The sequence below is a fragment of the Lepisosteus platostomus genome, chromosome 6 (assembly GCF_059453375.1).
Source record: "Lepisosteus platostomus isolate fLepPlt1 chromosome 6, fLepPlt1.hap1, whole genome shotgun sequence".
Classification (NCBI taxonomy): Eukaryota; Metazoa; Chordata; class Actinopteri; order Semionotiformes; family Lepisosteidae; genus Lepisosteus; species Lepisosteus platostomus.
The window spans coordinates 14,916,982-14,931,491 of record NC_142616.1 but is presented as its reverse complement, the minus strand read 5'-3'; the positions used below and the strand labels follow the sequence as shown (position 1 = coordinate 14,931,491).

Below are 14,510 nucleotides of genomic sequence, written 5' to 3'. Positions count from 1 at the left end.
TGCTATTAAATGCAAAATCCACCGCCATCCCACACCCAGGCAAACAGAGGAACAGAACTGCAGAACAGTTCCTCTCGCACCAGCGGCACAGCGCTTGAACTCGGCAGACGGGGTCACTGGAGGTCAAAGTCACCGCGTGTGGTCACGTGATCACCGGAAACACAAGGCGCTATTTCTCGGGAACGAGAGCAGCACAAACGCTACTTGCAACGGCACAAACGTCGCACTAGGGAATGAGGTGGGCTTCATCGTTTGTGCTGTCTGTAGGGGGGCACCTTCACGAAGCTTTCTGGGAGGGGTCCAGCACCTGGCCCTCGGTGATCGCAGAAGGCAAACACATCGGACCCGTGTGCTCGCTCCGCCTCGACCCCCACACTGGTGCTCCTTTCTGAAGGCGTTATGCGTCAGAGCCCGAGAGGTCCGAGTGGAGCAAGAGACTGTTCACCCCAGCAATGGCAATCAAGTGGAAGAACAGTTTCTTGGACCACTTCCTTGTTTTGTGCGCCAAATTGTTCGTCTTTATTAGGGCGTCAGACAAATCCCCCCTCCGCCAAGACCCGTTGGGTTTTTTTTTCACTTTGTGCAGGCAAAAAAAAAAAACAACAACTAACAAATAAAATGTTTACACCATCGAAAATGGAGTGACAGACGAAGTCGAGACCCTCAATAGCAAATCACTCTTCTTCGTTCAGCTTGGCGTCTTTGCGGATCATCCCTAGACACGCTGATACACGGCAGTGCAGTGCCCGACAGGACCGAGTCCCATTTCTGACTAAACCAGATTTTTCTCCCCCCCCAAAAAAAAAATAGATTAAGTCTAATGTCCAGACCCAGAACTAACGGAAAAGCACCTTGGTTTAGCCAGATTTGCGTCTTTGCTAAGGCTGATGATATTTTGTTTTATCATTTCTGTTGCTCAATTGGCACGGACACGGAACAGTCTCGTTCCTGACCTAACCAAACAAGTCTGCCACGCACACCGATATAAGTGTCCAGGAAATCGAAACTTAACTCGGTTGTGGTGAAAACCGTCAGTGAGTGACTCGTGAGTCGGAGCCGTGTCACACTCTCGGGAACACATCAGGACAACACCGGGGAGATGGGCGATTTCAACGTAAGCGTCGTTTCTTTCTATTGTTTTTAATACGGTTGTCTTCATTTATTTCCCGAAGGTGCATAAAATGCCGTTACATATGTCACAGTAAGGGGAGCCCTATGGGCGAGGAATGTTCCTGCCTCGTGTACGACTACGCCACCTAGCAATACAAACGGGGTGCTATGGGCCCTCTACATTACCACAGGTCCTCTTTATCTCCCAGAATCACCAATGCACACACAGACCAGCGACAGGCGTTTGTATTGCATAAGTGCCCTTTTTATTTTCCAACCACGTTTACATTCACTATCACCCCAAAACACAACGAAAACGGTATTCGCGGCAGCAAAAGATCCTTCCCAGGGTGAATAATGAATACAGAATACATACATAATGAATACATAACACATCATGAATAATGAATACAGAGGGGCAGCAGTCTTCCCTGTAAAATACTGAAGAGAGGCCACTCGAACGTTTCGTCTTAGCACCTGTAGTCTCTTATGGCCCACTTGAAGGAGAGGGGTATCAGTTTGAATCGGCTAGCTGGGCCAGTTTCCTTGTTCCTCGCCTCTAGGTATTAGAAGTCTCGGCACAGGTTCTCCGTGGTCTCGCACTCTGCAGCTTCCCTGGTGCCGCCTGTGTCGTCTCCAGGATCCAGAGGGAATCGGGGGGCTCCCTCTGTTCTGTCTCAGGTGTTTTTACCCCTCTCCTTAGCCAATCCCTTCTCAGGGAATTTTCCACAGTCCCTGGCAGAATCGGGTTCGCCCAGTAATTTCCCAGGAGGAAGCTCGCGTTGTTTGAGGGGTGTGGGAGTCCCGAGCGAGGTGTTATGGGCCCTTATCACCTGTTCACTCTCCGGCTCTCCCTCCTCCTCCCTTGGTCTGGATAAAACTGGCTCGGCGACTCCTCACACCTCCAAGTATCGATACCTAATTGCTCCCTGAACGACTTGGGTTTGACCGTTGTTACTGACTGCTCCTGCTAGACGGTATTCATTAGAACAACTGCAGTCGCCACCCTTGAGTGAGGAAACGCCACCTTGGAAATCAACATAACCCAATCAATCCCAGCCTGCTACTGCCTCAGTGGCCCACATCCTGCGACACATACAGTACAGTATGATTTGTTATTTATTCCACCGTTAATGGCACACGGTTCGAGACACCGTACATTTAAAGGTTTCTGCACCGCAGAGACAAATATATATATTAGAAAGTCATAGGTTTATTCCATGCTGAAAAGGAAAGAAAGAAGATACAACATTTCGTCCGCATATGTTTCTGCATATGCTGCCGCTGAGACCTGGAAAACTTGCAAATATACTGACTGACCCCTCCAGGACCAGGACTGGACAGCCCTGCTGCAGACACACTGACCCCTCCAGGACCAGGACTGGACAGCCCTGTTGCAGACACACTGTCTGACCCCTCCAGGACCAGGACTGGACAGCCCTGTTGCAGACACACTGACTGACCCCTCCAGGACCAGGACTGGACAGCCCTGCTGCAGACACACTGACTGACCCCTCCAGGACCAGGACTGGACAGCCGTGCTGCAGACACACTGACTGACCCCTCCAGGACCAGGACTGGACAGCCCTGTTGCAGACACACTGACTGACCCCTCCAGGACCAGGACTGGACAGCCCCGCTGCAGACACACTCACTGACCCCTCCAGGACCAGGACTGGACAGCCCCACTGCAGACACACTGACTGACCCCTCCAGGACCAGGACTGGACAGCCCTACAGACACACTGACTGACCCCTCCAGGACCAGGACTGGACAGCCCTGCTTCAGACACACTGACTGACCCCTCCAGGACCAGGACTGGACAGCCCTACAGACACACTGACTGACTGACCCCTCCAGGACCAGGACTGGACAGCCCTGCTGCAGACACACTGACTGACCCCTCCAGGACCAGGACTGGACAGCCCCGCTGCAGACACACTCACTGACCCCTCCAGGACCAGGACTGGACAGCCCTACAGACACACTGACTGACCCCTCCAGGACCAGGACTGGACAGCCCTGCTTCAGACACACTGACTGACCCCTCCAGGACCAGGACTGGACAGCCCTGCTGCAGACACACTGACTGACCCCTCCAGGACCAGGACTGGACAGCCCTGCTGCAGACACACTGACTGACCCCTCCAGGACCAGGACTGGACAGCCGTGCTGCAGACACACTGACTGACCCCTCCAGGACCAGGACTGGACAGCCCTGTTGCAGACACACTGACTGACCCCTCCAGGACCAGGACTGGACAGCCCCGCTGCAGACACACTCACTGACCCCTCCAGGACCAGGACTGGACAGCCCCACTGCAGACACACTGACTGACCCCTCCAGGACCAGGACTGGACAGCCCTACAGACACACTGACTGACCCCTCCAGGACCAGGACTGGACAGCCCTGCTTCAGACACACTGACTGACCCCTCCAGGACCAGGACTGGACAGCCCTACAGACACACTGACTGACTGACCCCTCCAGGACCAGGACTGGACAGCCCTGCTGCAGACACACTGACTGACCCCTCCAGGACCAGGACTGGACAGCCCCGCTGCAGACACACTCACTGACCCCTCCAGGACCAGGACTGGACAGCCCTACAGACACACTGACTGACCCCTCCAGGACCAGGACTGGACAGCCCTGCTTCAGACACACTGACTGACCCCTCCAGGACCAGGACTGGACAGCCCTGCTGCAGACACACTGACTGACCCCTCCAGGACCAGGACTGGACAGCCCTACAGACACACTGACTGACCCCTCCAGGACCAGGACTGGACAGCCCTGCTGCAGACACACTGACTGACCCCTCCAGGACCAGGACTGGACAGCCCTGCTGCAGACACACTGACTGACCCCTCCAGGACCAGGACTGGACAGCCCCGCTGCAGACACACTGACTGACCCCTCCAGGACCAGGACTGGACAGCCCCGCTGCAGACACACTGTTAAGGGCCTTCAAGGACCTATAGGCTATCATAGAAGTCAGGGGCACACTGTGTTCTCAGTATCACACTTTTACTCAGTTATTTTCACATAGGTTAAAAGTAATAATTGCAGTAATTGATACATTATCAGAGTGGCACAGTGGTCAGCATTGCTGCCTCACAGCACTGGGACCTGGATTAACTTCTGGGGTGCTGTCTGTGTGGAGTTTGTATGCTCTCCCCTTGTTCACATGGGTTAACTCCCACAGTCTAAAGACATTTTTTTTCTAACAAAATAAACTTCACAACAGACATCTTACAGTGACTACACACTCTAACAAAACCATGCAATCTCTACTAAAATAACAAATGTTATTCTTAAAGGCTGATTGTCCTTTTTAAATCTGTGCAAGTGGTTGCTGGGGCTGGATTGGCACAAACAGAGTCCCTCCAGGCCCTGCCTCCTGCTGTCGTCCTTGCCTTTCTCCCTGTCCCGGCTCTGGAACTGCGGAGCAGGAGCTCAGAGCACAGGGATTTCCTCTTTAATCCCTGTACAGTCCCACAGTCCCCTCCAGCGCTCCCTCACTGTGGAGAAGCCTCACCTGGCGACATCACTCATCACATCCTCCCTCTGAGGTCCGCCAGGATCCTCTCCTCCAGCTCCCTCGCTCCCCACTCTGTGTCGTGCCGGATGAGAGTGTACCTCGTCGTCCACAGTCCGTGTTCTATCAGGAGCAGGAGCTGTGTCCCCTTGTCCAGTGTGGTCAGTGCCAGCCCCAGCAGGATGCACTGGTAACTGAGTTACCAGTCCCAGGAGCTGAAGAGTTTTGTCCATCCTGCCCCACACTGCCTTGGCGAAGGGGCAGCTCCAGAACAGGTGCTCCAGAGTCTCCTCAATGAAACACGTGATTTCCATAAAAGATCACTCTCCCCAACCACCAAAAGAAGAAGGAAGTTTTGGTGAAGGTGAGGGTCCTGACTGACAAAGGCCAGGCAGGTCAGGGTGGGAACCTGAGGTCACGGACTCAGATGGGGAAACATGGGACAGCCACACACATACTCTTCCACCCCATGTACACAAACCCCTGTCCTTCCCCCCAAGTCCTAGGTGTTAGGAATGTTCCTGATAGTTCCTAACTATCCCAGACAAGTTCCCCACTATCCCAGCGTGCTCTCCCAGGGACTGCTTGTCTGCTCTGTGCCCCATGGCTGCCTGATGAGGGCGCTACAATATAACAATATATGGAGAACAGGAGGGGTGACGGCACACAACCTTGGGGAGCACCTGCATTTAAAAACCAATTCATCTGAGAACACACTGTTCATGTGGACTCCCTGAGGTCGATCTGTGAAGAAGTCCAGAACAGCTTCTGTCCCACTGCAGTCCGCCAACTGCAGTGCCTTCATGCACATCTGCACTGCGCACTTTTTACAGAGTCTACCATTTTTTGGGGTCTCACTACTACATGTTTATTTATTTTTCCACAACATACTTCTTGTCCCTGTGGTCTACAATGTGTGGTGTTGTCTGTTGTTCTGTGTATGTCCCGGGAGATCAGCGTGGTAAAGAATGATGGGGACACTATACTGTAAACAGGCGCCGTCCTTTGGATGAGACGTAAAACTGAGGTCCTGACTCTCTGTGGTCATTAAAAATCCCAGGGCGCTTCTCGAAAAGAGTAGGGGTGTAACCCCAGTGTCCTGGCCAAATTTCCAATTGGCCCTTACCAATCATGGCCTCCTAATACTCCCCCTCTATGAATTGGCTACATTACTCTGCTCTCCTCCCCACTGATAGCTGATGTGTGGTGAGCGTTCTGGCGCACTATGGCTGCCGTCGCATCATCCAGGTGGATGCTACACATTGGTGGTGGTGGAGGGGAGTCCCCATTACCTGTAAAGCGCTTTGAGTGGAGTGTCCAGAAAAGCGCTATATAAGTGTAAGCAATTATTATTATTATTATTATTAAGTCTCCAATCCAGTGTAGAATACTCCCATCCACATGCAAGGCAAAGAGACATTGTAAAATAAATGAACTTGCATAGTACTGAAAGCAGAGCTAAAATCAATAAAAAAGGGCCTGCACCAAAGAATTTGGATGCTGGAGATGCTTGGCTCTGAACTCAACTAAAGTAAGTGTTGCATCCTCTGTCTCTCTGTGTGCTCTGTCAGCAAATGGTAAAGGATCCAAAACGTCCATTACTGATAACATTACTGAGAGCTAAAGGTCTAAAGTCTTTAAATGATTAAGCCTCCTGCCTTTTGGGAAAAGGTACAAAAGTAGATGCCTTCCATACGTCTGGCACAGTATGGACATTGAGCACAAGCTGAGAAAGTGGGGTAAAATACCTTTGGAAGTTGGCCAATTCAGACATTTGGCACTTTCCTCCTTAACCCGTCAGGCCCTGGTGCTTGTTTTAAGGCATGCAAGACAATGTGGTAGATTTCTTAAAAATGGCCAGTACAAATCTTGAGGATTTTATATGGTCTGTGCGCATTGTGCACAGCCAGGTGTAGTTTTGAAAACTAGCCACATTTTGCACATATGTCTGGCAGTGATCAGTGAGTATATCAGTAAGCAGTAAGTGTAGCAGTGGTAAGTAAGTGTATCAGTGATCAGTAAGTGAGGCTGTGACCAGTAAGTGTAGCAGTGATCAATAAGTCTGGCAGTGATCAGTAAGCGTGGCAGTGATTGGTAAGTGTAGCAGTAATCAATAGGTGTAGCAGTGATCAGTAAGTGAGGCTGTGATCAGTAGATGTAGCAGTGATCAGTAAGTGTGGCTGTGATCAATAGGCGTGGCAGTGATCAGTAAGTGAGGCTGTGATCAGTAGATGTAGCAGTGATCAGTAAGTGTGGCTGTGATCAATAGGCGTGGCAGTGATCAGTAAGTGAGGCTGTGATCAGTGGGTGTGGCAGTGATCAGTAAGCGTGGCAGTGATCAGTAAGTGAGGCTGTGATCAATAGGCGTGGCAGTGATCAGTAAGTGAGGCTGTGATCAGTGGGTGTAGCAGTGATCAGTAAGCGTAGCAGTGATGAGTAAGTGAGGCAGTGATCAGTAACCGTGGCAGTGATCAATAGGCATGGCAGTGATCAGTAAGCGTGGCAGTGATCAATAGGCGTGGCAGTGATCAGTAAGTGAGGCTGTGATCAGTGGGTGTAGCAGTGATCAGTAAGCGTAGCAGTGATCAGTAAGCGTGGCAGTGATCAGTAACCGTGGCAGTGATCAATAGGCGTGGCAGTGATCAGTAAGCGTGGCAGTGATCAGTAGGTGTAGCAGTGATCAGTAAGTGAGGCTGTGATCAGTGGGTGTAGCAGTGATCAGTAGGTGTAGCAGTGATCAGTAAGTGAGGCTGTGATCAGTGGGTGTAGCAGTGATCAGTAAGCGTGGCAGTGATCAGTAAGTGAGGCTGTGATCAGTGGGTGTAGCAGTGATCAGTAAGCGTGGCTGGCAAGTAAGTTCCTGGTAAGACCAGGAACAGCAAGGTCAAAGGATGGCCAGAGGACAACGATGTAAGGAAGTTCCATGACCAGGAGAGCCAGTGTAACACTGGGAAAACAGCATGTCGGTTTCCCACTAGCTCAAAGATCGTATTTCAGTAACATCCAGTCCACAAAGATGACAAAAAGACACTGATTCATTTTTCTTTTTCTTTTGTTCTTTTTAGTATGCCACACTACGGAACGGAGACATTATAGAGATTCTTCGGGATGTTGCCCACCACTGGGTGCTGTACACCGGCAAAGGATATGTGGTCCATCTCGCTCATTCCAGTATGTGGAGTCTTCCTGTCTGCTGACTATAACTGGCCTGCACAGAGGCACACTGTGTTCATTGATCTGAGGGTTGTTTTAGATAAATAGTAATAGCAGCTCATGTCAGTAATCTCTGTCACTACAGTATGGGGTGTACAGTACTCTCACTATGTGGTGTGCAGTGACAGTAACCATGGGATGAGCAGCACTGTCAGTATGGAGTGTACAGGACAGCATGTACAGTATATACACAGTACTCTTGGCATGATGAGTACAGTAGCTCAGTAATAGTTGCTGTCATCTGTAGCAGTTTTCATCCCACAGGATCTCAGAGAACCTAACTTGTTTCTTCCTCCTCTGAAGTGCCTCCCCACCCGCTGTCATATGCAGAAGCCCCCCTAGATCAAGAGGACCCCTGCAGAAGTTCTCTCCAGTGGCGTTAAGGGGGTGTGTATTAGCACAGTCTGTGACTAGCTTAACATTAACCGTCTGCCATCCTTGCTCTTCCCTCCTGTCTGCCCAGCCAAGAATACGGCTGGCTCAGGAAGCTTCTTCGCCTCGTCTGGCGACGTCAAAACTATGGTTAAGAAGGAGAGGCTGGAGTTCATACCTGGGTTCCCACGAGTCCGCGTCAACAACAAATACGACAGCAGGTATCGCCCGCGGCCTGGCGGTGACATCATCAGAGAAGCAGAGAAGATGGTAGATGAGGTCCTGCCCTACCCCGTGACGCCCAAAACCTGCGAGCGCTTCGTGGCCGCGCTGAGATACAACATGCCTTTCACCGACCAGGTCAGAGAAGCCAGAACGACTCCCCCGTTTCCTCGGTCTCGCAGTAAACGGTGGGCTCGTGAGTAATTTGTCCCGCGCAAAGGAGGAGCCAGTTAGCAAGCTTGAAATATCCAGCACCCGATGTGGACCTTTACACTGCCACCTTGCAAGGACTGCTGGGGTTTCTGTGGTTCAGGGAGGCTTCGCATAAAAAGGAACAGAGAAAAGTAGAGAAGTCAGCATTGCTGCTTTACAGTGCTGGGACGCTGGGGTGCTGTTTGTGTATGGCTTGCATGCGGGTGCTCCAGTTTCCTCCCCGCAGTCTGAAGACATGCTTTTAGGTTAATTGGCTGAGGGGAAATGGGCCCTAGTGTGTGTACTGTGATGGGCTAGGGCCCGTCCCCTATCCTGAAGGGATACGACCGAGCTCCACCATGACCCTGCACTGGATAAAGGCGTTAGGAAAAGGATGTATGTTATCAGCGATCACTGCAGTTATCACCTGATATAAATGTAAGGAGGGTCACAGTTCGACTCGTCCTGTCCGCTCAGACAGCAGTGATCCCTTGAGCCCCGAATCGCTTTTGTCGAACAGCTTGAAGGAACCGGCTTCAGATTCCTTCAAAATCCAGGCTCTCCTGTACTACTCTCCTGAGCCACGACCTGCCGGGGAATAAGGGGAGGGTCTTCTTGATAACGCCATGATCGCAGGAAAGATTTGAACTGACGGCTCCCACTTCCTGTGTTTTCCAGTTCCCCGAGCCGGACCGAGGAGACCTCCTGGAGTTCCCCAGGGACAGATTCACTCACTGGGGCTTGTACATGGGCGATGGCTACGTGATTCACTTGGCACCCATAGGTGAATCACTGCTCAGGTTCTTTCGGAACTGAACCACAGCCTCTGCCAGTAGGAAGGACGGTAGAACCGAGTATTGCAGAGGTCATGGTGTGTTATGGGCACAAAAGTGAACTAGTGAAACAGAGAGAAACTATTATGGACAGCATGGAGGCCCAGTGGGGAGCATTACCGCCTCACAGCGCAGGAGTCCCGGGTTCAATTCTTTGGGGGTGGAGTTTGTATGTTCTCCCGTATTCATGTGGGTTTCCTCTGGGTGCTCTGGTTTCTCCCCACAGTCCGAAGATGTGTAGGTTGGTGGGTTAATTGGCTTCTGGGAATATTGGCCCTGGTGCAAGTGTGTGTTTCTGTGAGGATCTGTCCCGTGCCCCGTGCTTCCCACGTCAGGCTCCCACGTCACTGTGACCCTGAATTGGAAAAGTGGTTCTTGAAAGTGACGTGATGACAAAATCTCCAAGCACAGCGACAGACGCGGCCCAATCTGACCGGCCTGAGCGTTCTGGAGCTGGTTAAGCCCTATGGCACAGGTCGGCGGGCGTCCTCAGAAAGCTGCACGTGTGCATTTGTGTTCCTCTGTCCTCCAGGCGGGGGCGGCGGCAGGGTCTTGTCTGGCTATTTCTCCTCCGCGACGTCTTCCCATGCCCATGTCCTGAAGGAGCTGCTGAAGGACGTAGCCGGGCCCGGGCTCGATTACAGAGTCCAGAACAAGGATCAGATCCACCCACCCCTCCCGGTCGACGCTATCATGCAGGAGGCCGAGGCGAAGATCGGTACGGTCGTGGAGTACTCCTTCCCGTCCCGCAACTGCGAGCACTTCGTCACGGAGCTGAGATACGGCCGCGGTTTCTCCGGGCAGGTCAGTGTTCTCCTCTGTACTGACAGTGGAAAATTCTCCCAGGTGGACAGGAGCAGCTGCCGGTCCCTTCCAAACCCACAGCCCTCGTGACGGTGCCGGTGAGCTGTCAAAAGCTCTGATGGACTGGCGTCCATAACTAGCTCGTGGGGATCGTGTCCGGCTCCTCCGAGCCCCTGTAAGGATGGATGGAGGTGTCTTCTCTCCCTCCCCTGTTCTCTAGTCACTCTTGTGAAGTGGCCTTCATTCGGGCTCATCCAGGTTTTACCCCTCACCTCACGATGAACACAGCTCCGTTGGTGTCCTCACTGTTCTAGATATTCGGATTGTACTCCATTTATGCAAGGCCAGTTAATTTGCTCCTCGGCCCAAACAGGTTTTTATCAGTCCATTTGGTATTACACAAGGGGGTTTCTACACATCGCAGTGCCCCAGCCTTTAAAGGTAAAACAATGGGGAGAGCTGGGATGTAGGCAGAAACTGGACCCTTATCTCATTTTGTCACTTGAGGCTGCTCAAGTGGTCAACTGCCACACTGCTCAAAGATCTAGCTGACCAAACATCTGTCCTAGTTTTTAGCTAAAACTCAACCAATTGCAGTTAAAGCAGTAACGCAGCCTTCAAGAGGATAGATAGAGAGGACAAGATCAAAAAGATCCCATGGAAGAAGTCACAACACAGAACAAGACAGGAGAAGAGACTACGAGAGAGCACATCCTTTTGACAAATCAGAGACAGGTATTTGAGAACTAAAGAGACCTACTATAGGCTTCAAGTAAGGGACCACTGCCTTACAATTCTGGAAATACACATTTTCTATTTGTCTTATCCAAGAGACTACTGAGACATCTCTTTTGTTTACCGATGCATTATTTGGAATAGGGAAAAAAGATCCTCATTTATTTAGATTTCATTTTAGTGAGACGTTTATTCCCGAGTAGGAGCTCTATTTAAAAGAAGATCCCTACAAATACAGTATTTGTGTATTGGTCAGAGCGTAAGTCATGTTTTTCCGTGTCTCTAGGGAAAAAACCTGTTGCTCACAGTACTGGAAATATCTGTACAAATTGGTCCCTGATGTTGTGAGTTGTGTACGTTCTCTGTGTAAATATCTGTCCTTTTAAAACTTTTGCTACTTAGCCGTCACTAAAGAAACTAGGAAAACGTGTAATTCCATGAAGTGTAATTAACTTTTTATTAATTTGCTTGAGTGCAAACTTGTGTCAGGAGCTCATCTTGGTTATAATTTAACCCCTTCTTTATTCAATAAGTCACACCCCCTCTTGTCTATTATTAACCAGTTTCCTAGTAACTCCTTTATTTTCCTTATTTGTAGACAAATGGCTGTCTTTTGTTAACTACAGTCTGAATTGTCTTTTTTTTCTCAAACCTTTTAGGCTATAGTTGCTAAGCACAGTTAGGGCACAATTTGAGTCCTCACCAGGTGAGAAAAGAAAACGTTTGATTCTCCTGCTTCTGAAGCCCTGGGAGGAGAGATGCTTGAATAGAGCTGCAGCCCTCCTCCTCTTTAATAATAATTTAATAATAATTGCTTATATAGCGTTTTTCTGGACACTCCACTCACAGCGCTTTACAGGTAATGGGGGCTCCCCTCCAACACCACCAATGTGTAGCCCCACCTGGACGATGCGACGGCAGCCATAGTGCACCAGAACGCTCACCACACATCAGCTATCAGTGGGGAGGAGAACAGAGTAATGAAGCCGATTCATAGATGGGAATTATCAGGAGGCCATGATTAGTAAGGGCCAATGGGAAATTTGGCCAGGACGCCGGGGTTACACCCCTACTCTTTTCAAGAAACACCCTGGGATTTTTAATGACCACAGAGTGTCACTAACACCTCTTCCAGCAGCAACCTTAGTTTTTCCCAGGAGGTCTCCCATCCAGGTACTGACCAGGCTCACACCTGTTTAGCTTCAGTGGGCTGTCAGTTGTGAGTTGCAGGGTGATATGGCTGCTAACAGCTGCTCTGTTAAAGGGACAGATTAAACAGCAGTGCGAGAGCAGGTGTCGCTCCCCACCCTGTGCCTGTGGGGGTAACACCCGGCGCCGGGTGTGTTTCTCAGTCTTTTTCGGACCAGGGACCAGTCCCTCAAGGTCCTTGTCGTTGGAGGACAGCTTGGGGTAAGAATGGAACAGCGGAAGAGGGACAGTCGAACTCACTCGTTCCACATGACGGTGCCCCTCAGACTTGGTCCCGGGGACGAGTGGATGGGGAAACAGCGGGACGAGTAGGACTAGGTACCACAGCGACCGTGGGCCAAACCAGACCCAAACACAACTGGCAGGCGCAGATTTTTTAAAAGAGAAACGCACAAAAAATTAGCAAATGCCACCGTCACAAAAACACTAACTGCCAGGGTGACTAATATAATGCGTCAGTAAAAGGTGTTTTTTATGCTCGAGGCTCATTTTACGGCATGTTTGTCTTCTGCCCCTCTGACTTCTCAGGCCTTCCTGAAAATCTGGTGCCCTCCTCCTTTCCGGCTTTGCAAATTACAGGCCGCCTCAGTACTCAGCTTGTGTTTGATGATATGACACGAATAATATCCTTTTCTGTCTTCTTTATTACAGGTGGTTGAAGGTTCTCAGTTGGCTGTTTCTGTCAGTGTTGTGGGTGCTGTAGGATATGCGCTGCTGAGAATTCTTTTCAGATAGGCAAGGGGTGAATTCCACTGCATGGCACAACTGTTCTCAATTAACTGCGCTCCGCAATGCAAACATACTCCAGCAAAGCTTTACAGAAGAAATCCAAAATAGCAGAACACTAGAACATAAGTTTAATTGACTGGATCCCTTTGAAGGTCTGTGTGGTCTATGATGAAGAATCCTTAAGCGGGATCCCACGTTTTCCTGGTAAGGATCATAGCAAACAGGAGCCCATCCCATTAGACTGGGGCTCAAGGCAGGAACACACCCTGCGTGGGATACTAGTCCACTGCAGGACGCACACAGGCACAGGTTAGAGACACCAGTAAACCCCGCAAAAACCCAATCGAAGCCTAGGAAAACATTCATTCATTGTCGGGCCAGTGCAGTAAAAAGGACTCAACCACCAACATTATACTTCATATCATGAATTTTACATTTCTGGATAAATGTTCAACATTTATTTTATGCCCTGCCTTGCAATGTAGTGAAATCTAGTGAGATCATGTAGTGAAAGATGTCATAAGCATTTTTATGTATGTACCACATACTGCATATAAACCCGGTAAAAGCACCATATCTTGCTTGATAACCATTAACTTTCACGTAGTTGAGATCAGCTATATTTCTTTTAATTCACATATATTCATGTGCCATGATTTGTTTTCACACTATACAGTGTGTATCTATTCATTCTCCATAATCTTTAGTCATGATTACTCGTACTCATATTCCGTATGATATAATGAATACAGTGGACGCTGCTACATACAGGGGGTGTTGCTCTTTCTGAGCCGGAGGTTTGAGTCCTTCCCCTGGGCGCCTTGCTTGTCAGGGTGACACAGAAGACATGAAAGCAGAAAGACACTGGAGCTCGTGCCCTCCCTAGCTGTGCCACCCACCCAGAGCCAGCAGGGCGGTCTTCGCTGGCCCGCTGCACAGTCTCCCGAGGTCGCTGTCCCAGACCGCCTGAGTCTGGAAGGAACCAAGCCCTCTTGTACTAATGTGTGCTGTGCGAAGGGGTTAGATAACTCCGGCAGCTCTCTGTTGTGTGCGGCAGACCCTGTGCTGTGCTGAGCTCAATAAAGGCTGAATCTGCACAAGACTGTCATGACTGTGTCAACTATCACACTGTACCGCACCGCAGCAACCCCACTGTCACACTGTACCGCACCGCGGCTGTGTGTGTGTGTGTGTGTGTGTGTGTGTGTGTGTGTGTGTGTGTATCACCCCACTGTCACACTGTACCGCACCGCGGCTGTGTGTGTGTGTGTGTGTGTGTGTGTGTGTGTGTGTGTGTGTGTGTGTCACCCCACTGTCACACTGTACCGCACCGCAGCTGTGTGTGTGTGTGTGTGTATCACCCCACTGTCACACTGTACCGCACCGCGGCTGTGTGTGTGTGTGTGTGTGTGTGTGTGTGTGTGTGTGTGTGTGTGTGTCACCCCACTGTCACACTGTACCGCACCGCAGCTGTGTGTGTGTCTGTGTGTGTGTGTGTATCACCCCACCGTCACACTGTACCGCACCGTGGCTGTGTGTGTGTGTGT

General features: G+C 50.5%; 1 protein-coding gene across 2 annotated transcripts; it reads left to right on the top strand.

The window, feature by feature from the left end:
• Window positions 1-832: 832 nt before the first annotated feature.
• LOC148660527 (phospholipase A and acyltransferase 3-like) lies at window positions 833-14,063 on the top strand. 2 transcript variants are annotated; one of them, XM_088634357.1, is made up of 6 exons: window positions 843-1,114; window positions 7,720-7,825; window positions 8,331-8,599; window positions 9,332-9,437; window positions 10,019-10,290; window positions 12,886-14,063. In XM_088634357.1, the coding sequence occupies exons 1-6, from the start codon at window positions 1,100-1,102 to the stop codon at window positions 12,967-12,969; spliced, it is 852 nt and encodes a 283-aa protein (XP_088490483.1). In that variant the 5' UTR covers window positions 843-1,099; the 3' UTR covers window positions 12,970-14,063. The 2 variants fall into 2 exon arrangements, with proteins under 2 accessions (XP_088490482.1, XP_088490483.1); XM_088634356.1 differs by lacking the exon at window positions 12,886-14,063 and having other exon boundaries at window positions 833-1,114; window positions 10,019-10,676.
• The last annotated feature ends 447 nt before the right edge of the window (window positions 14,064-14,510 follow it).